We start from the raw sequence: 22,485 nt of genomic DNA, 5'->3' as shown, positions 1-22,485 counted from the left end.
TGGAAAGGTACAATTTTCCAAGACTGAACCAGGAAGATTTAGAAAATATAAACAGACATATCACAAGTAATGAAACTGAAATGGTAATTTAAAAGCTTCCAACCAACAAAAGTCCAGGACCAGATGGCTTCACAGGAGAATTCTATCAAACACTGAGAGAAGAGCTAACACCCATCCTTCTCAAACTCTTCCAAAAAATTGCAGAGGGGGAAACACTCCCAAATTCATTCTACAAAGCCACCATCACCCTAATACCAAAATCAGAAAAAGATATCACAAAAACAGAAAATTATAGACCAGTATCACTGATAAACATAGATGCAAAAATCCTGAACAAAATACTAGCAAACATAATCCAACAGCACATTAAAAGGATCATACACCATGATAAAGTGGGATTTATCCCAGGGATGCAAGGATTTTTCAATATATGCAAATCAACCAATGTGATACACCACGTTAACAAATTAAGGAATAAAAACCATATGGTCATCTCAATAGATGTGGAAAAAGCTTCTGACAAAATTCAACATCAATTTATGATTAAAAACTCTCCAGAAAATGGGCATACAGGGAACCTACCTCAACATAATAAAGGCCACAAATGACAAACCCACAGCAAGCATCATACTCAATGGTGAAAAACTGAAAGCATTTCCACTAGGATCAGGAAGAAAACAAGGATGTCCACTCTCGCCACTCTTATCCAACACAGTTTTGGAAGTCCTAGCCACAGCAATCAGAGAAGAAAAAGAAATAAAAGGAATATAAATTGGAAAAGAAGTAAAACTCTCACTATTTGCCGATGACATGATTCTATACATAGAAAATCCTAAAGATGCCACCAGAAAACTACTAGAACTAATCAATGAATTTGGTAAGGTTGTAGGATACAAAATTAATGCACAGAAATGTCTGGCATTCCTATACAACAATAGCGAAAAATCAAAAAGAGAAATTAAGGAAACACTCCCATTTATCACTCCAACAAAAAGAATAAAATACCTAGGAATAAACCCACATAAGGAGGTGAAAGACTTGTACTCAGAAAACTATAAAACACTGATGAAGGAAATCAAAGATGACATAAACAGATGCAGGAATATACCATGTTCTTGGATTGGAAGAATCAATATTGTGAAAATGACTATACTACCCAAAGCAATCTACAGATTCAATGAAATCCCTATCAAACTACCAATGGCATTCTCCACAGAATTAGAACAAAAAATCTTACAATTTGTATGGAAACACAAAAGACCCCAAATAGCCAAAGCAATCTTGAGAAAGAAAAATGGAGCTGGAGGAATCAGACTCCCTGACTTCAAACTATATGATAAAGGTACAGTAATCAAGACAGTATGGTACTGGCAGGAAAACAGAAATATAGATCAATGGTACAGGATAGAATGCCCAGACATAAACCCACACATATATGGTCACCTAATTTATGACAAAGGTGGCAAGAACATACAAGGGAGAAAAGACAGCCACTTCAATAAGTTGTGCTGGGAAAATTGGACAGCTACATGTAAAAGAATGAAATTAGAAAAACTTCTACTGGAGAGGGGGAAGATGGTGGAAGAGTAAGACGCAGAGATCACCTTCCTCCCCACAGATACACCAGAAATACATCTACACGTGGAACAACTCCTACAGAACACCTACTGAACACTGGCAGAAGACCTCAGACCTCCCAAAAGGCAAGAAACTCCCCACGTACCTGGGTAGCGCAAAAGACAAAAGAATAAACAGAGACAAAAGAATAGGGACGGGACCTGCACCAGTGGGAGGGAGCTGTGAAGGAGGAAAGGTATCCACACACTAGGAAGCCCCTTCACAGGCGGAGACTGAGGGTGGCGGACAGGGGAAGCTTCAGAGACGGGGAGGAGAGCACAGCAACAGGGGTGCAGAGGGCAAAGCGGAGAGATTCCCGCACAGAGGATCGATGCCGACGGGCACTCACCAGCCCGAGAGGCTTGTCTGCTCACCCGCTCGGGTGGGCGGGTTTGGGAGATGAGGTTCGGGCTTCGGTTGAAGTGCAGGGAGAGGACTGGGGTTGGCGGCGTGAACACAGCATGCAGGGGGTTAGTGCATCACGGCTAGCCGGGAGGGAATCTGGGGAAAAGTCTGGACCTGCCGAAGAGGCAAGAGACTTTTTCTTCCCTCTTTGTTTCCTGGTGCACGAGGAGAGGGGATTAAGAGTGCTGCTTAAACGAGCTTCCAGCGCGCAAGCCGCGGCTGCGGACCCCAGAGACGGGCATGAGACGCTAAGGCTGCTGCTGCGGCCACCAAGAAGCCTGTGTGCGAGCACAGGTCACTATCCACACCTCCCCTCCCGGGAGCCTGTGCAGCCCACCACTGCCATGGTCCCGGGATCCAGGGACAACTTCCCCAGGAGAACGCAAGGCGTGCCTCAGGCTGGTGGAACGTCCCGCCGGCCTCTGCCGCCTCAGGCTTGCTCCGCATCCACACCCTTCCCTCCCCCCCACCAGCCTGAGTGAGCCAGAGCCCCCGAGTCAGCTGCTCCTTTACCCCGTCCTGTCTGAGCGAAGAACAGACACCCTCCGGCAACCTACAAGCAGAGGCGGGGCCAAATCCAAAGCTGAGCCACAATAGCTGTGAGAACGAAGAAAGGGAAATCTCTCCTAGCAGCCTCAGGAGCAGCAGATTAAATCTCCACAATCAACTTGGTATACCCTGCATCTGTGGAATACATGAATACACAACGAATCATCCCAAATTGAGGAGGTGGACTTTGAGAGCAAGATTTATTATGTTTTCCCTCTTTTTCTCCTTTTTGTGAGTGTGTATGTGTATGCTTCTGTGTGAGATTTTGTCACAAGCTTTGCTTTCACCATTTGTCCTAGGGTTCTATCCGTCCGTTTTTTTGGTTTTTTTTATTTAAAAAAATTTTTTTTAATAATTATTTTTTATTTTAATAAATTTATTTTATTTTATCTTACTTTATTTTATTCTAACCTCTTTCTTTCTCTCTACTTTTTCTCCCTGTTATTCTGAGCCATGTGGATGAAAGGCTCTTGGTGCTTCAGCCAGGAGTCAGGGCTGTGCCTCTGAGGTGGGAGAGCCAACTTCAGGACACTGGTCCACAAGAGGCCTCCCAGCTCCACATAATATCAAACGGCGAAAATCTCCCAGAGATCTCCATCTCAATGCCAAGACCCAGCTTCACTCAACGACCAGCAAGCTACAGTGCTGGACACCCTATGCCAAACAACTAGCAAGACAGGAACACAACATCACCCATTAGCAGAGAGGCTGCCTAAGATCATAATAAGGCTACAGACACCCCAAAACACACCACCAGACGTTGACCTGCCCACCAGAAAGAAAAGATCCAGCCTCATCCACCAGAACACAGGCACTAGTCCCCTCCACCAGGAAGCCTACACAATCCACTGAACCAACTTTTGCCACTGGGGACAGACACCAAAAACAACAGGAACTACGAACCTGCAGCCTGCAAAACGGAGACCCCAAACACAGTAAGATAAGCAAAATGAGAAGACAGAAAAACACACAGCAGATGAAGGAGCAAGATAAAAACCCACCAGACATAACAAATGAAGAGGAAATAGGCAGTCTACCTGAAAAAGAATTCAGAATAATGATAGTAAAGATGATCCAAAATCTTGGAAATAGAATAGAGAAAATGCAAGAAACATTTAACAAGGACCTAGAAGAACTAAGATGAAACAAGCAACGATGAACAACACAATAAATGAAATTAAAAATACTCTAGATGGGATCAATAGCAGAATAACTGAGGCAGAAGAAAGGATAAGTGACCTGGAAGATAAAATAGTGGAAATAACTACTGCAGAGCAGAATAAAGAAAAAAGAATGAAAAGAACTGAGGACAGTCTCAGAGACCTCTGGGACAACATTAAATGCACCAACATTCGAATTATAGGGGTTCCAGAAGAAGAACAGAAAAAGAAAGGGACTGAGAAAATATTTGAAGAGATTATAGTTGAAAACTTCCCTAATATGGGAAAGGAAATAGTTAATCCAGTCCAGGAAGCACAGAGAGTCCCATACAGGATAAATCCAAGGAGAGATACGCCAAGACACATATTAATCAAACTGTCAAAAAATAAATACAAAGAAAACATATTAAAAGCAGCAAGGGAAAAACAACAAATAATACAAAAGGGAATCCCCATAAGGTTAACGCCTGATCTTTGAGCAGAAACTCTACAAGCCAGAAGGGACTGGCAGGACATATTTAAAGTGATGAAGGTGAAAAACCTACAACCAAGATTACTCCACCTGGCAAGGATCTCATTCAGATTTGATGAAGAAATTAAAACCTTTACAGACAAGCAAAAGCTGAGAGAGTTCAGCACCACCAAACCAGCTTTACAACAAATGCTAAAGGAACTTCTCTAAGCAAGAAACACAAGAGAAGGAAACGACCTACAATAACAAACCCAAAACAATTAAGAAAATGGGAATAGGAACATACATATCGATAATTACCTTAAATGTAAATGGATTAAATGCTCCCACCAAAAGACACAGACTGGCTGAATGGATACAAAAACAAGACCCATATATATGCTGTCTACAAGAGACCCACTTCAGACCTAGAGACACATAGAGACTGAAAGTAAGGGGATGGAAAAAGATATTCCATGAAAATGGAAACCAAAAGAAAGCTGGAGTAGCAATTCTCCTATCAGACAAAATAGACGTTTTATTTTATTTTATTTTTGTAGTACGCGGGCCCCTCACTTTTGTGGCCTCTCCCGTTGCGGAGCACAAGCTCCGGAGGCGCAGGCCCAAGGGCCATGGCCCATGGGCGCAGCCGCTCCGCGGCATGTGGGATCCTCCCGGACCGGGGCACGAACCCGTGTCCCCTGCATCAGCAGGCGGACTCTCAACCACTGTGCCAGTAGGGAAGTCCCGACTATTCGTGCCCCAGTCCAGAAGGCTCCCACATGCCGTGGAGCGGCTGCGCCTATGGGCCATGGCCACTGGGCCTGCGCCTCCGGAGCCTGTGCTCCACAACGGGAGAGGCCACAACAGTGAGGAGCCCGCGTACCGCAAAAAACAAATAAATAAAAAAATAAAATAAAGACTATTAGAAGAGACAAAGAAGAACACTACATAATGATCAAGGGATCGATCCAAGAAGATATAACATTGTAAATATTTATGCACCCAATATAGGAGCACCTCAATACATAAGGCAAATGCTAACAGCCATAAAAGGGGAAATCGACAGTAACACACTCATAGTAAGGGACTTTAACACCCCATTTTCACCAATGGACAGATCATCCAAAATGAAAATAAATAAGGAAACACAAGCTTTAAATGATACATTAAACAAGACGGACATAATTGATATTTATAGGACATTCCATCCAAAAACAACAGAATACACATTTTTCTCAAGTGCTCATGGAACATTCTCCAGGATAGATCATATCTTGGGTCACAAATCAAGCCTTGGTAAATTTAAGAAAATTGAAATGGTATCAAGTATCTTTTCCGACAACAATGCTATGAGACTAGACAACAATTACAGGAAAAGACCTGTCAAAAATACAAACACATGGAGGCTAAACAATACACTACTTAATAACGAAGCGATCACTGAAGAAATCAAAGAGGAAATTAAAAAATATCTAGAAACAAATGACAATGGAGACACGACGACCCAAAACCTATGGGATGCAGCAAAAGCAGTTCTAAGAGGGAAGCCTATAGCAATACAATCCTACCTTAAGAAACAGGAAACATCTCGAATAAACAACCTAACCTTGCACCTAAAGCAATTAGAGAAAGAAGAACAAGAAAACCCCCAAAGTTAGCAGAAGGAAAGAAATCATAAAGATCATATCAGAAATAAATGAAAAAGAAATGAAGGAAACGATAGCAAAGATGAATAAAACTAAAAGCTGGTTCTTTGAGAAGATAAACAAAATTGATAAACCATTAGCCAGGCTCATCAAGAAAAAAAGGGAGAAGACTCAAATCAATAGAATTAGAAATGAAAAAGGAAAAGTAACAACAAACACTGCAGAAATACAAAAGATCATGAGAGATTACTACAAGCAACTCTATGCCAATAAAATGGACAACCTGGAAGAAATGGAAAAATCCTTAGAAATGCACAACCTGCCAACACTGAATCAGGAAGAAATAGAAAATATGAACAGACCAATCACAAGCACTGAAATTGAAACTGTGATTTAAAATCTTCCAACAGGGCTTCCCTGCTGGTGCAGTGGTTGAGAGTCTGCCTGCTGATGCAGGGGACATGTGTTCGTGCCCCGGTCCAGGAAGATCCCACATATCGCGGAGCAGCTGGGCCCGTGAGATATGGCCACTGAGCCTGCGCGGCTGGAGCCTGTGCTCCTCAACGGGAGAGGCCACAACAGTGAGAGGTCCGCGTACCGTAAAAAAAAAAAAAAAAAAAAAATCTTTCAACAAACAAAAGCCCAGGACCAGATGGCTTCACAGGCCAATTCTATCAAACATTTAGAGAAGAGCTAACACCTATCCTTCTCAAACTCTTCCAAAACATAGCAGAGGGAGGAACACTCCCAAACTCTTGCTATGAGGCCACCATCACCCTGATACCAAAACCAGACAAGGATGTCACAAAGAAAGAAAACTACAGGCCTATATCACTGATGAACACAGATGCAAAAATCCTCACCAAAATACTAGCAAACAGAATCCAACAGCACATTAAACAGATCATACACCATGATCAAGTGGGGTTTATTCCAGGAATGCAAGGATTCTTCAATATACACAAATCAATCAACGTGATACACCATATTAACAAATTAACAAAAGGAGAAAAACCATATGATCATCTCAATAGGTGCAGAGAAAGCTTTCAACAAAATTCAACACCCATTTATAATAAAAACCCTGCAGAAAGTAGGCATACAGGGAACTTTCCTCAACATAATAAAGGCCATATACGACAAACCCACAGCCAACATCATCCTCAATGGTGAAAAACTGAAAGCATTTCCACTAAGCTCAGGAACAAGACAGGGTTGCCCACTCTCACCAATCTTATGCAACACAGTTTTGGAAGTATTAGCCACAGCAATCAGAGAAGGAAAGGAAATAAAAGGAATCCAAATCGGAAAAAAAGAAGTAAAGCTGTCACTGTTTGCAGATGACGTGATACTATACACAGAGAATCCTAAAGATGCTACCAGAAAACTACTAGAGGTAATCAATGAATTTGGTAAAGTAGCAGGATACAAAATTAATGCACAGAAATCTCTGGCATTCCTATACACTAATGATGAAAAATCTGAAAGTGAAATCAAGAAAACACTCCCATTTACCATTGCAACAAAAAGAATAAAATATCTAGGAATAAACCTACCTAAGGAGACAAAAGACCTGTATAAGACACTGATGAAAGAAATTAAAGATGATACAAATAGATGGAGAGATACACCATGTTCTTGGAATAGAAGAATCAACATTGTAAAAATGACTATACTACCCAAAGCAATCTACAGATTCAGTGCAATCCCTATCGAACTACCAATGGCATTTTTCACAGAACTAGAACAAAAAAATTCACAATTTGTATGGAAACACAAAAGACCCCGAATAGCCAAAGCAATCTTGAGAATGAAAAACGCAGCTGGAGGAATCAGGCTCCCTGACTTCAGACTATACTACAAAGCTACAGTAATCAAGACAGTATGGTACTGGCACAAAAACAGAATTATAGATCAATGGAACAGGATAGAAAGCCCAGAGATAAACCCATGCACCTATGGTCACCTTATCTTTGATAAAGGCAGCAGGAATGTACAGTGGAGAAAGGACAGCGTCTTCAATAAGTGGTGCTGGGAAAACTGACCAGGTACATGTAAAAGTATGAGATTAGAACACTCCCTAACACCATACACAAAAATAAGCTCAAAATGGATTAAAGACCTAAATGTAAGGGCAGAAACTATCAAACTCTTAGAGGAAAATGTAGGCAGAACACTTTATAATATAAATCACAGCAAGATCCTTTTTGACCCCACCTCCTAGAGAAATGGAAATAAAAACAAAAATAAACAAATGGGACCTAATGAAACTGAAAAGCTTTTGCACAGCAAAGGAAACCATAAAGAAGACCAAAAGACAACCCTCAGAATGGGAGAAAATATTTGCAAATGAAGCAAATAATAAAGGATTAATCTCCAAAATTTACAAGCAGGTCATGCAGCTCAATAACATAAAAACAAACAACCCAATCAAAAAATGGGCAGAACACCTAAATAGACATTTCTCCAAAGAAGATATACAGATTGCCAACAAACACATGAAAGGATGCTCAACATCATTAATCATTAGAGAAATGCAAATCAAAACTACAATGAGATATCATCTCACACTGGTCAGAATGCCCATCATCAAAAAATCTACAAACAATAAATGCTGGAAAGGGTGTGGAGAAAAGGGAACACTCTTGCACTGTTGGTGGGAATGTAAATTGATACAGCCACTATGGAGAACAGTATGGAGGTTCCTTAAAAAACTAAAAATAGAACTACCATACGACCCAGCAATGCCACTACTGGGCATATACCCTGAGAAAACCATAATTCAAAAAGAGTCATGTAACAAAATGTTCACTGCAGCTCTATTTACAATAGCCAGGACATGGAAGCAACCTAAATGTCCATCAACAGATGAATAAAGAAGATGTGGCATATATATACAATGGAATATTACTCAGCCATAAAAAGAAACGAAATTGAGTTATTTGTAGTGAGGTGGATGGACCTAGAGTCTGTCATACAGAGTGAAGTAAGCCAGAAAGAGAAAGACAAATACCGTATGCTAACACATATATATGGAATCTAAGGAAAAAAAAAAAGTCATGAAGAACCTAGGGGTAAGACGGGAATAAAGACAGAGATCTACTAGAGAATGGACTTGAGGATATGGGGAGGGGGAAGGGTAAGCTGTGACAAAGTGAGAGAGTGGCATGGACACATATACACTACCAAATGTAAAATAGCTAGTAGGAAGCAGCCGCATAGCACAGGGAGATCAGCTCGGTGCTCTGTGACCACCTAGATGGGTGGGATAGGAAGGGTGGGAGGGAGGGAGACGCAAGAGGGAAGAGACATGGGAACATATGTGTATGTATAACTGATTCACTTTGTTATGAAGCAGAAACAAACACACCATTGTAAAGCAATTATACTCCACTAAAGATGTAAAAAAAAAAATTAAACTTCTAGATTTCTCAATCAAAAAAAGTAAAAAAACTAAAAAATAAAAGAATCAAATTAGAACACTACCTAACACCATACACAAAAATAAACTCCAAATGGATTAAAGACCTAAATGTAAGAACAGACACTATAAAACTTTTAGAGGAAAACATAGGAAAACCACTCTTTGACATAAACCACAGCAAAATCTTTTTGGACCCACTTCCTAGAGTAACAAATAAAAACAAAAATAAACAAATGGAACTTAATTAAACTTAAAAGCTTTTGCACAGCAAAGGAAACCATAAACAAGACAAAAAGACAACCCTCAGAATGGGAGAAAATATTTGCAAATGAAACGACAAATGATTAATCTCCAAAATATACTAACAGCTCATGGAGCTCAATATCAAGAAAACAATCCAGTTAAAAAATGGGCAGAAGACCCAATAGACATTTCAACAAGGAAAACATACAGATGGCCAAGAGGCACATTAAAAGATGCTCAACATCACTAATTATTAGAGAAATGCAAATCAAAACTACAATGAGGTATCACCTCACGCCGGTCAGAATGGCCATTATCAAAAAAGCTAGAAACAATAAATGCTGGAAAGGGTGTGGTGAAAAGGGAACCCTCCTACACTGTTGGTGGGAATGTAAATTGATACAACCACTATGGAAAACAGTATGGAGGTTCCTCAAAAAACTAAAAATAGAACTACCATATGACCCAGCAATCCCACTACTGGGCATATACCCTGACAGAATCATAATTCAAGAAGATACATGGACCACAATGTTCAGTGCAGCACTATTTACAATATCCAGGACATGGATTCAACCTAAATGTCCATCGACCAATGAATGGAAAAAGACGATGTGGCACATATATACAATGGAATATTGCTCAGCTATAAAAAGAAACGAAACTGAGTTATTTGTAGTGAGGTGGATGGACCTAGAGTCTGTCATACAGAGTGAAGTAAGTTAGAAAGAGAAAAACAAATACAGTATGCTAATGCATATATATGGAATCTAAAAAAAAAAAAAATGGTAGTGATGAACCTAGTTGCAGGGCAGGAATAAAGAGGTAGACATAGAGAATGGACTTGATGACATGGGGTGGGAGGGTGAAGCTGGGGCGAAGTGAGAGTGGCATCGACGTATATACACTACCAAATGTAAAACAACTGGCTGGTGTGAAGTAGCAGCACAGCACACGGAGATCAGCTCTGTGCTTGGCAATGACCTAGAGGGGTGAGGCAGGGAGGATGGGAGGGAGGCTCAAGAGGCAGGGGGGCTTCCCTAATTGCGCAGTGGTTGAGAGTCCACCTGCCGATGCAGGGGACACGGGTTCATGCCCCGGTCCGGGAAGATCCCACATGCCGCGGAGTGGCTTGGCCCGTGAGCCATGGCCACTGAGCCTGCGCGTCCGGAGCCTGTGCTCCGCAATGGGAGAGGCCACAACAGTGAGAGGCCCGCATACTGGGAAAAAAAAAAAAAGAGGGAGGGGATCCGGGGACATGTGTATGTATATGGCAGATTCCCTTTCTTGTGCAACAGAAGCTAACACGGTATTGTGAAGCAATTATGCTCCAATAAAGATCTACTTTAAAAAAAAGTAAAGTATATAAAGTACTCACCATTGTAGCCTTCAAGAACAGAATCAATAATAGGTCTGGCAGTTAAGTTATAAACATCTAGTTGTTTACTCTCTGGTCCAAAAACAGTATCAAAAGTAAACGTCTTTGGAGGTTCATTGGAAGAATCAGTCTTATGTACAGTGATAGTTCCCCTCATCTCATCCACACTGACAGCCTGCTTGTAGCACATTGATTTCTCTCTGTCATTGAGGGGCCGGCACCTAACCACCACCTTCACATTATCGCAGCTTTCTGGCTTCTCTGATTTATTGATCTGGTGGAGAAAATATTTACAAACAACGAAAAGAACATTTACTTTTACCTTCGACAGATTAAATTTAAATTTTGAAAAAGGCTACTTTGGCATCCTAGTGCCTTGCATACGTTAAGCACTTCATAAATAGTTGTTAAATGCAATTAAAGATCTTACAGATATATAGAAAAAGCTTATTTAAAAAGATATGAAAATAGTTTCTTTTACAATACAAATGAGGGGAGAGGAAACCTTATTTACATTTACAGTTAATGCTATTCAGGCAGAAAATGAGAGAGTATATTAGAGACTTGTCTTTCTGCACAAAGCCCCTGACTTGCTCTGAGTTTCCTGCCTGTAGGAAAACACGTGTGAATATGGTTAATAACTTTAATCAAGAATCTAGTAATAGGTCCTCTGCTCCCCCTGAGACTTTTAGTTTTATTGATATTTTCTACAATGCATTAGTAAAAAAATTTTTCATCAAATAATATATCCAGGGCTTCCCAGGTGGCACAGTGGTTAAGAATCTGCCTGCCAATGCAGGGGACACGGGTTCGAGCCCTGGTCCGGGAAGATCCTACATGCCGGGGAGCAACTAAGCCCGTGTGCTACAACTGAGCCTGTGATCTAGAGCCTGAGAGCCACAACTACTAAAGCCCTCGAGCCTAGAGCCCGTGCTCCACAACAAGAGAAGCCACTGCAATGAGAAGCCTGCTCAACCCAACGAAGACCCAATGCAGCCAAAAAGTAAAAATAAATTAATTAAAAAAAAATAATATATCCTCATATAGTCTACTTTTTCTATAGAAGACAAGTGAAAGACGGAAAAGAAAGCCCAATGGCAGAAAAATGTTTTAGCTTGACTCTAACCTTATGAACATTTGTATATGTAAAGTTTCAAATTTTGAAATTTTATGATTAAGAATCTATATTAAAATACAATTATTAAAGTGAAGAACTTCAACAGTTTGGTTGAACAGATATTAAATTCCTACTGTTTCAGATACTCTTCTAAGCATTAGAGAAACAAACGTGAGCCAGTGTCATTGACAAGGAACAGATTATATCAATTCAACACACTTCTTTCCATCTCTACTTTCAGCACCTTATTCTAGGTCACCATTATCTCGCCCCGAATTATAAGAGACTCCTACCTGTACTACTGTATCTAATTAGGTTCCCCTATAGTCTGTTCTCTACTTGGCAGTCAGTTTCAACACAAATCTAATTATGTCACTCTCCTACTTAAAACTCTTCAATGGTTTCCCACAGATCCTGGGATGAAGATCGAAATCCTTCAGGGGGTGTGTAAGATCTGGTTTTATTTCACAAGCTTGGCTTTCTTAGCCACAGCCACACTGGCTTTCTTTTAGGCCTTTTCTTGTCACCATGATCCCTCTCACCACACTCCTTCCCAGGTGCTGTTCCTTATGCCTAGAACATCCCCCACCCTCCTCTTCACTTACCCTGCAGACCTCAGCTCAATAGCCCCTTCACCTGGGAAGACTTCCCTGATTAGGTCAAATCCTTGTATAGGCCCTGATAGCACCCTTCAATCTCCTTCTCCATCGGTTACAATTTTACCTTTTTTTTTTTTTTTTTGGCTCCTTATTTGATTAATGTCTGTGTCTCTATTTAACCCATAAGTTCCAAACTGGTAGTCAGTCAAGGGGCTGAATTCAGCCCACAAATGTCTTTTGCTTGGCTTATATTATTTAAAAATCTTTTGAATTAGTTGCTAAAAATTAAAACTTGAGCAATTTCACAAAAGTAACAATTTCTAGATTCTCTTGGAAAAAAACAGATGATCTGACATCTGTAGGTCAGCATTCCTACATGGCAACACTTAATTCACCAGAATCTATTTTTATCTATTGTATGCCACCCATCCACTTCATTCATTAATGTTAAGTGTCTTTGTCCTTGTATGTATGTATGGTTTTCACCTCCACCCTAGAAGGCAAGGGTCTCTCTTCTCAAGTTCAAGAACCTGGCTGGTTTTGCTCAATATTGTATCTCCAGTGCCTAGCATGGGGTTGGTGCCCAATAACTGTTGAATGAATTGATAAATAGAAAGCAACAAGTAACAAATATTAAGCATTTAATGCTAAAAGTCAAGCACTGTCCTTGAAGTCTCCTGCGCATTCTTATCTCATCCTGATAACCCCAGAAGGAAAAGTTTAATTACACAGGAACGAAGGGCCCAGAAAGATTAAATAATTATCCAAGGCTTTGCAACCAGTAAATAACCAGCCACTGCTCAAGTGTTCTTCATCACCCTATAATGGACTTACTACGCCTCCTTATTAGGTGCACGATAACAATCTGTGATAACCTACAAGACAAACATACCACCAGCCACCACTCACCCCCCTCACGTAAATAGCAGGCCGCAGCTCAAGTGTTCTCCATGACCCTATATTGGACTTACGACGGCCCCTTATTAAATGCAAGTTAACAGTCTGTGAAACCCTACAAGACAAACATACCGCCACCCACCACTCACTCCCCTCACACACAAAGACACCTACGGGTTACATTCTGCACTGTAAGCTAGAGCGCTACGAGAGGAATGACAGCTCGAGTCAGCAGCCTGGGGTAGAGGCAGACTGCCCGTGCTTTGCTGCCTTCCAGAGCTTGGCTCCTCGGCGTAGAGACCCCACGGGGTGCGAGGCATCAAAACCCGACCCTCCGCGGTTGCTCCTAGAGGCCCTACCCAGCGGACAGGGCTGGGAGCGAGAGCGCATCCTCTGGCACAGTGCCTTTATGTCAAGCAGCCCAGGCCTTGCGGGATGCAGCAGCAATGAAGACCGTAAGGCCTGCCGCGGGCCCCTCCCAGGGTCGGCTGGACCCCCCCAGTCCAGGGCCCACCCGCCTGGCTCCCCAACTGCTTCGCCCGCCCCGCACTGCCCTGCCCTGCCCCGCCCCACCCCGGCCTCCCGCCTGCTCTGCGCCTCCATGGTAACGGCCGCGCCACCCGGCCAGGCCGCAGGGATGAGGAGAAACCCCCGCGGCTGAGTGACCCTACTCACCGGCATCGTTGCTTCCTCCCGTGCTCGGCGGACGTCCCCACCCGGGGTGCAGTCCAATGACGCCGGGTTCGCAGGAGAGGCGGGTCAGAGATTATCGAAACACCGCCTGGGCGCTCCCGAGACTGCGGCTCCTCTGGCGAGAGCGCGCTGTGCGCAGGCGCACTCCGAGCTCGCCCCGCCCCATCCCCTTGCCCGAGGCGTCTTCGGTCTCTTGCATTGCGCCTGCGCCGAGACTTTCGGAGTCCGTCTCCTAGGACGCCAGACTGAGGCTGCGCGTGCGCAATGCCGCCATTCCACTTTGTAGGAAATCTGGCCTGATTCTGGGCTGGGAGACCTGCCTACCACCGCGGCGGGGGGAGGAGGAGGCAATCCTAGACGGCAACGCCCATCTTCTAGCACTTGCAATACTCCGAATATTAAAAACAACGATAGCAATTGTACATTGTGTCCCCTTTGAAGAGCCAAAAACTTTACATACATTATTGCGCTTGATTGCCGACTTGTTTATCACCTGTCTCACCATTAGGTGAGGTCTTGAGGGACTTTGTCGGTATTCTCACAATTACCTCCAGAGCCTAGAATACGACCTGGCACAGAGTAAGTTTTCAATAAATATTCGTGAAAGAAAGAATGATCTATCCTCTTTCTTGTCCGAACCTGTCTCTGAACACCACTCTGCTTGGATGTGTAATAGACATTTCAAGTTTGTCGTGTCCAAATTGAAACGTTGATTCCCGCTTTCCATCCCCTGGTAGTACCCACATCACCCCTGTCAAACATAAAATAAATAAGTAATTTAAAAGGCTAATCGCAATAAATGTAAGCTGAATTCTGACAATTTATCAGGTCAAAACCACAGTCTTTTTCTCTCATACTCAATACCCAATCTTTCTATAGAACTAGTTGTCTCTATCTTCAGAATAGAACCAGAATCCGACCACTTCTACCACCACCATCTCTCACCTGTGTTACTAAACAGCTCAGAACTGGTTTCCTTGCAGTTCATCCTTGCCATCCTAGTCTACTTTCAACACAGAAGCCAGAGGTCTGGTGTTAAAACATGAATCAGATACTGTCTTTTCTCCGTTCAAAACCTGCCAATGATTTCTCATCTCACAGAATAAAAGTCACAGGCCCTCTCCCGGTTTCCTGCAATGTTCTCTCTTACTCATTATTGCAAGCTATCCCCCTTGCACCAGCTCCACCTGGCCTCCTGGATTCATCTGACATTGCAGGCACAGTTTCCTGTTAGAATACAAGGGCTTTTATGCTTGCAGTAGGAGCTAATAAAGATACTTAGTGTCAGCATACTGTTTTAAGTGCTTTAATTCCTTTTTAAATTATTAATTCAATTTACATTATAACCTTTTGAAATAGGTACTATTAGTCATTTTAATAGAAAACAGGAGTAACTGTTTCACAGATTTAAAAAACTGAAGCATAGAGCCATTAAGTAACTTGTCCAAGGTCATAGCTACTGGCAATGACAAAGCCCAGATCCAAATCCAGGCCCTGGAAAGCTCCCCTGTAGATATCTGCTTGACTCCCTCACCTCCTTCAGAATATCTTTGTTCACACATCACCTTCTCCGTGAACCCTACCAATGATCCTTCTATTTAAAATTCCAACCTTCAGCCCCAGTCTTCTTATCTCCCCTCCCTACTTTATATTTCTTCATAGTACTTATCACTGTCTGATATACTGTAAATATGATATCAGCTTTATTGAGATATAATCACACATCATACAATTCACCAATTTAAATTGTACAATTCAATGATTTTTACTATATACAGAGTTGTGCAACCATAACCACAATCAATTTTAAACATTTTCATCCCCCCAAAAAGAAACACTACACTCATAGCCATCATTCCTCCTTCCCCCGCTGCAACATCCCAGCCCTAGGCAACCACCAATCTACTTTCTGTATCTATAGATTTGCCTATTTTGGACATTTCATATAAATGGAATTATATAATATGTGACCTTCTGTGAAATGACGTCTATCACTTAGAATAATGTTTTCAAGATTCATCCCTTTTGTAACACATATCAGTAATCCTTTACGTTTCATGGTTAAATAATGTTCCATTGTATGGATATACCACATTTTTATCTATTTGTCAATTGATGGACATTTGGGTTGTTTCCACTTTCTGGTACTATGGATAATGCTGCTACAAGTTTTTGTGTGAACGTTTCATTTCCCTTGAGTATATACTACAAGTGGAATTGATGGATCATTTGGTAACTCTAAATAACATTCTGAGAAACTGCCAAGTTGTTTTCCACAGTGGCTGTACCACCAGCAATGTATGAGGTTTATAATTTCTCCACATCCTCACCAACACTTGCTTTTGTCTTACCTTTCTTATTACAGCCATCCTACTGGTATAAAATAGCACCTCATTGTGGTTTCTATTTGTACTTCCTTGATGACTAGTGATGTTGGACATCACTTCATGTGCTATTGACCATTTGAATATCTTCTTCAGAGAAATGTCTAGTCAATTCTTTGCCTTTTTCATCTGTCTTTTCATTATTAAGTTGTTAAGAATTCTTTATATATTCTAAATACAAGTCTCTTTTCAGATATATGATATACACATGCTTTCTATTACGTGTATTGTCTTTTTAATTTCTGGATGCTGTTCTGTGTACTCTTACATTTAGATCTATGATCTATTTTGAGTTATTTTTGTATATGATATGGTATAGAGATCCAGCTTCATTTTTCCACATGTGAATATTCATCTGTCCCATCACCACTTGCTGAAAAGACTGTTTCCCCCCCCACTGAATTATTGTGGCAACCTTGTCAAATATCAATTGGTCATAAATATGAGGGTTGTTTTCCAGACTCTCAATTCAATTCCATTGGTCTATATGTCTATCCAGTACTATACTGTCTTTTTTTTTTTTAGGATTGGGTATTTTATTTTTAATTTTATTTTATCTATTTATTTATTTGGCTGTGCTGGATCTTAGTTGCAGCATGCTGGATCTTTTAGTTGTGGCATGCAAACTCCTAGTTGCAGCATGTGAACTCTTAGTTGCGGTATGTGGGATCTAGTTCCCTGACCAATGCTCCCTGCATTGGGAGCCCGGAGACTTAGCCACTGGACCACCAGGGAAGTCCCTATACTGTCTTTATTACTATAGGCTTGTAGTAAGTTTTGAAATCAGATACTGTGAAGCCTCTATCTTATTCTGCTTTTTCAAGATAGTTTTGGCCATTTTGAATTCCTTGCATGTTCACAGAAATATTAGAAACACCTTGCCAATTTCTGCAAAAAAGACAGCTGGAAACTTAACAGGGATTATGTTCAAATTTATAGATCAATTCAGGAAGTATTGCCATTTTAACAATTTAAATCTTCCAATTCATAAACACGGAATGTCTCCCCATGTATTATATTTAGGTCTTCTTTAATTTCTTTCCGTGATGTCTGTAGTTTTCAACATAGAAGTATGCCCCCAAGGGTAACCACTACCTTGACTCTAACATTATAGTTCCCTCCTTTATAGTTTGTATAAATGGAATCATACAGTATGAATTCTTTCTATCTGTCTCCCTACACTCAATATTGTTTGTGAGATTCTTCCTTATCGGGTATAGCAGTTCATTCTTTTTCAATGTGGTGTAGTATCCCATTGTGTGAATATACCACAATTTGTTTATCCGTGTTTATCCCATTCAACTGTTGATGGACATTTGGGTTGTATCCAGTTTGGGGCTATTACCAATAGTGTTGCTGTGAACATCATGTAGGTGTCTTCTGGTGCACACACATGCATTTCTGTTGGACATTTACTTAGGAGTGGATTTGCTGGGATTTCCATATATTCTACTCGTGTTTATTGTCTCTTTCCTGACTAGAATATAAGTTCCACGTCTAGTTCTATCCACTGTTATGTCCCAGCGCCTAACGCATTGCAGGGCTTCAATAAATTACCTTCTCCAGAGTGGCGTGGTCACCAGCTGCTTCATCTCAGACTAGGGACTCCGCTCGGGACTCTGCGCCTGTGGCGCGGGCTTTGGGTGGGGAAAGAGGTGCTCAGTGGAGGGACGTGGGGGTGGAGTAAGAGCCGGCCCCGCCCCGCCCGGTCCCGCGGCAGCCCCAGCTGCAAGTCCCGGGCGCTGGGTTAGAAAAAGCCGGGCTAAGCCGGGACCCAGACCCGGGATCTGGCGCTGCCATGGCTTCCGGCGAGCGGCCCGCGCCGGAGACGTCCGCCTCGGAGATAAGATCCGTCCGGCGTCCAGGTGAGAGTCCGGACGAAAGTCTGGGCGAAACAGTCCTTCGCTGTCTTCTCCCGCCGCCTCCGTGGAACGTCTCTCTCCCCGCGGCGTTACGGAGAAGTTTCCCGGAGGCTTGCCTGCGCGGAGCGGTCAGTCTCCCGGAGCCGTCGTGGACCAGACCCACGCGGGGGGCAATGCGGCCTCGGTCAGCTGCGCGCCCCGCCCCCGGCGCCGCTCTGGGGCCACCGCCCCCGCCGCCCCCGGTTCCCAGCCGGCCCGTGCTGGTGCCGAGCGACTGGGGAGGCGTCATGGACGAGCGCCAGCTGGATGCCCACCTGACCCAGGCCCAGGGCCGCGAGGCGCGCCTGTGGCTGGGGGGCCGAATCCAGGTACCGGTTCCCGCGGGGGCCCCTCCCGAGAGCACGTTCATCCTCCTCACGCGCGCACGGGACGCGGCCGGGTTCCACCTGCACCCGCCATCAGGTGAGCCGCACCCTGGAGCACGCACCTTCCCCAGGTGCATCCCCCGCACGAGGCAAGAGTCGAGATTCGCCAGCTTGTCACTGAGACGGTGCTTCTCTAGTAGGTGTTTTGGAGGAGGGCTTGTTTGAGTTGGGGAACCCTGCTGAAGACCAAAAAACGGGCACAGGAAGGAGAGGGTCTGAATGGGGAAGGCGCTGGGTAAGAGAGGCCCTTTATCCGACAGCGATTTAAGGTGAAGAGGCTTCTTACAGCCCCTCCGGTCACCGTAAGCAGACCGTTCAGCCACTGATGGACCGAGACTGGCCACCAGCGACCTTCCCTCCTCTGCCCCACCTCCTCCTTCCAGCAGGTGGAGATTTGCGAAGCTTTCCAGGAAGTCGTGTTGGGGCTCCTGAGAGTTGAGAACATCTTTGACTTCTCCCAGACCACTTTTAACCTGGCTCTCACTATCTTCAGCCGCCTCATAGTTTCAGTAAAGGTAGGGAAGTCTATGAGGGATGGTGACAGATGTTGGGGGCGCAAACTGACCTCTATTTCCCATTGCTGCCTAAGAGGTGAGCCATCCCAGGTGCTCAGACTGAGCCTCATCAATTCAGTAAATGGCTCCAAGTGGTAGAACTGGAATTGGAACATCCTACCATCTGCCTGTCTGACTCTGTGTTGTGTGGCCGTCAGGGGTCGGTCGACTTGGGGAGCGTGAGAGGACCTAGCTGGGAAAGGACTCCCTTTGTGATGAGGTGGGGTGTGCTCGTCTGGACCAGTACAATGCAGCCTGAGGTCAGGATGGGACCGTGTGCTCCCTGAGATGGTGCCATATTTCCCACCTCCAGTCAGTCCTCTAACAAAGGACTATTGACTAGTCATCTGTGGTTCTGAAACCAGGAGGTTTTTACGGGTCACATCTAAAAATGGGGGTCACTTCCTTGTGGATAAATACAATCAGTCTTTAAAAAAAGTTAAAAAGGCAAAACTTCATTTCTTAAAAAAAAACCCACAGACGCTTTACAGTTTCTGGCATTCATATTCTGCTCATATGTGTTTCTTCCGTACTGCAGATAAAAAAGTGTTTACTCCATTGTGTTACAATTACTTCCTTGAGACTTGCTGCAAAAGTTAATGAAGAAGAGGAGGTATGCATCCCTGGAAGCTCATTCAGGGCTGCTTTTGAGGTATAGGGGTGTGTAACGCTGGAAACACTCAAGTTTCCTGAAAGGTCTGTGGCCTTGGGAATGGGCATTTTGGAAAAGTCATACCTTCCAGGATTTCTGCTGTCCCTTCCTTAGTCAGTCCCTTCCTTGTCAGACTTTGGGACCCCACAAATGGGTAATTAGAACAGCAGAATTGTCCTGGCCCAGCAAACCCAGAGGTCTGACTTCCTAGCAGATATAATCTTGCCTCATTGGTGGATGCCACATGTCACCTCCCATTAAGCAGAAGAAAAAGGCCTCCCAAACCATATGGCCTAATGACCACCCCCAGAAACTACATCTAAGAAAGCTGCTTGAGACTTAAGGACTTGGCTGTGTCAAAGAAACTGGTGTTCAGGGACTCTGGGACCCTTCTCCAAGAGGGGCAGGAGGGCCATGTGCAGTGGGTGGAAGAGAAGCCCCCATAAGTGCTTCAGGCTTGCTTGAACTTCTCAGTTTCACTGTGGCTTCTGTTCAGAAGATCCTCTCCCAATATCCTTCCCAGACCTCCCTTCCTCCCTCCCTCCCCCCAACCTCTCCCCCTTTGGGGGATAGTGGAACCACTGCCATTTCTACAAGGTCTCCCTTGGCTGATCTCAGGGTCCATGGGGGCAGAAAAAGTCACTTGTGTGTCCAGTTCCAAACCTTCAATAAAATTTATTTTAACCCTGTTTATGATTATATAATTCGTGCCCCCAAATATGCTTTTGTCCAACTAAAAATCAAGTAAATAACCCTTAAAAGAAATATTTCTAGAGGTTATAGTAGTAATACTACTATACAGTTATATAGTAATACTTTGTTTAACTAAAAAAGTAGGACCAAGTCTTCAGTGCACTTGGTACTTGCATGTTTACTCATAGACAAGCCTTATTAGTTTCTCTGGGGAAAAGTCATAGTTTTTCCAGAACTGAACTGCCTTCAATAAGGGCGGAAAGGAATGTGTTTGCAGCTATGGTGCTGCCAAAACCATGGGAGGTTTTATCAATGAGTCTGTCTGACGCAGACCAGGAAGCTCAAAGGCATACTCCTCTCTATGACAAGGAATCATGGTAGGGATTGGGAACAGGGAATGGGTAGAGCCCACAGCTGGAAAGCTTTGAGTGCGTTGTTACAGCTGAATGGGGGAGACGGCACAGCCCCAGCCTCCAAAGCACCTTCAGGTATGAGCTGGAGTGCAGTTGGGGATCAAGACCTGTTGGCAGCAGGTGACCATGTGACATTCACTACATATTGTCACAATACCTGGGGACTTGACAGATAGCCAAGATCGGGTTTGGTTTTCCTTTCAGAAGCATTTTCTGTGGTGGGTCAGTGGAAGACAACCCTACTAGGGTCATGGATGCCCAGTCCCCAGGGATAAGAAAACAAAAGCTACCATGACATGGTGTAGGGCTTTGGCCTCTTTATTTTCTTTTTACAGTTAATTCCACGCATAAAAGACTTCATAAAGCACTATGGCTCTGGCTATTCCCCGAATGAGCTGCTGAGGATGGAGCTGGCTATTTTGGACAAACTTCACTGGGATCTCTACAGTGGGACACCGCTGGACTTCTTGACCATAGTAAGTACGAGTCTACCCTGGACTCACTGTGCCTTTAGAACAGCTGTTCACAACATAGGATGGCAAAGCACACGTCCTTGCATATGCAGCACAGTGAGGTGACCCACAAGGCTCACAACATACGGAAGAGTGAAATGTTGTCTTAAATCCAACACAGTTCCACCAGACTCCCACTTCTAAAGGACATTAAATTAACTTTACAAAGATATTTAGATGGCACTATTGTGGTGAGTTTCTCTTTTAAATACACACTGCAAAAATATTTAACTTTCCGTTCTATGAATACTGTACATAAAAATCTGTCTGCTTTTGCTACACTTTACACACATTCACTTAGCTGTCTTTATTCACCTACACACAGTCCTTATTGAGGCTTTAGACCATATTGATCTGGCACTTAAAAATGTCGTATTCGTTTGTATTTGTTTTAGTTAGAGAATGATGGTCACCCTTTAGAATATGATTCTGTTAGTAAGGCAAAATTATGCAATGTGGAAATGTCATGGGGTTTTGGTCTGTTATGAAGCATGAAGATTAAATCACTAAGGGCTGTATCAGTATGAAAACTGGCCACTGTTGCCAAGCTGCAGAGTTTCCTCTCATGTCAAGCAGATACAAGTAACTTTTCTGCTACCTTAATCTTGAATCGTATGCTTCTATTTTTCAGAATTGAAACACTGTCATCTGGGTACTTTAGGCTCTTAATGAGCATGTCACAAAGCAGCCTGTCTTTTTCTCTCCAGGGCTGAGGCTGAGCTTGGCCACAGAGGGGGTATTAAGCCCCAAGCCCGTTGGGGGGCCATGAATGGGAATGAAAAGGGTTGGGCAACATTTGATATTCCCT

The 22,485-nt window shown here is 43.1% G+C and overlaps 1 protein-coding gene across 1 annotated transcript in view; it reads right to left on the bottom strand.

Annotated features, from left to right (window-relative positions):
- Positions 1–14,456, bottom strand: part of KIF3A (kinesin family member 3A) — a gene marked incomplete at its 5' end in the record, with an annotated part of 80,087 nt that extends 65,631 nt beyond the window's left edge. Inside the window, 6 exon segments of the mRNA XM_082837200.1 lie at positions 10,877–11,150; positions 14,165–14,248; positions 14,252–14,296; positions 14,298–14,402; positions 14,404–14,427; positions 14,430–14,456. Coding sequence (XP_082693326.1) covers positions 10,877–11,150; positions 14,165–14,248; positions 14,252–14,296; positions 14,298–14,402; positions 14,404–14,427; positions 14,430–14,456 — 559 coding nt within the window.
- Positions 14,457–22,485: the final 8,029 nt, after the last annotated feature.

This window comes from Leucopleurus acutus (assembly GCF_964270905.1).
Source record: "Leucopleurus acutus genome assembly, chromosome: 3".
Classification (NCBI taxonomy): Eukaryota; Metazoa; Chordata; class Mammalia; order Artiodactyla; family Delphinidae; genus Leucopleurus; species Leucopleurus acutus.
Note: the sequence above shows the minus strand (reverse complement) of the source record. Positions and strands in the feature narration are given on the sequence as shown.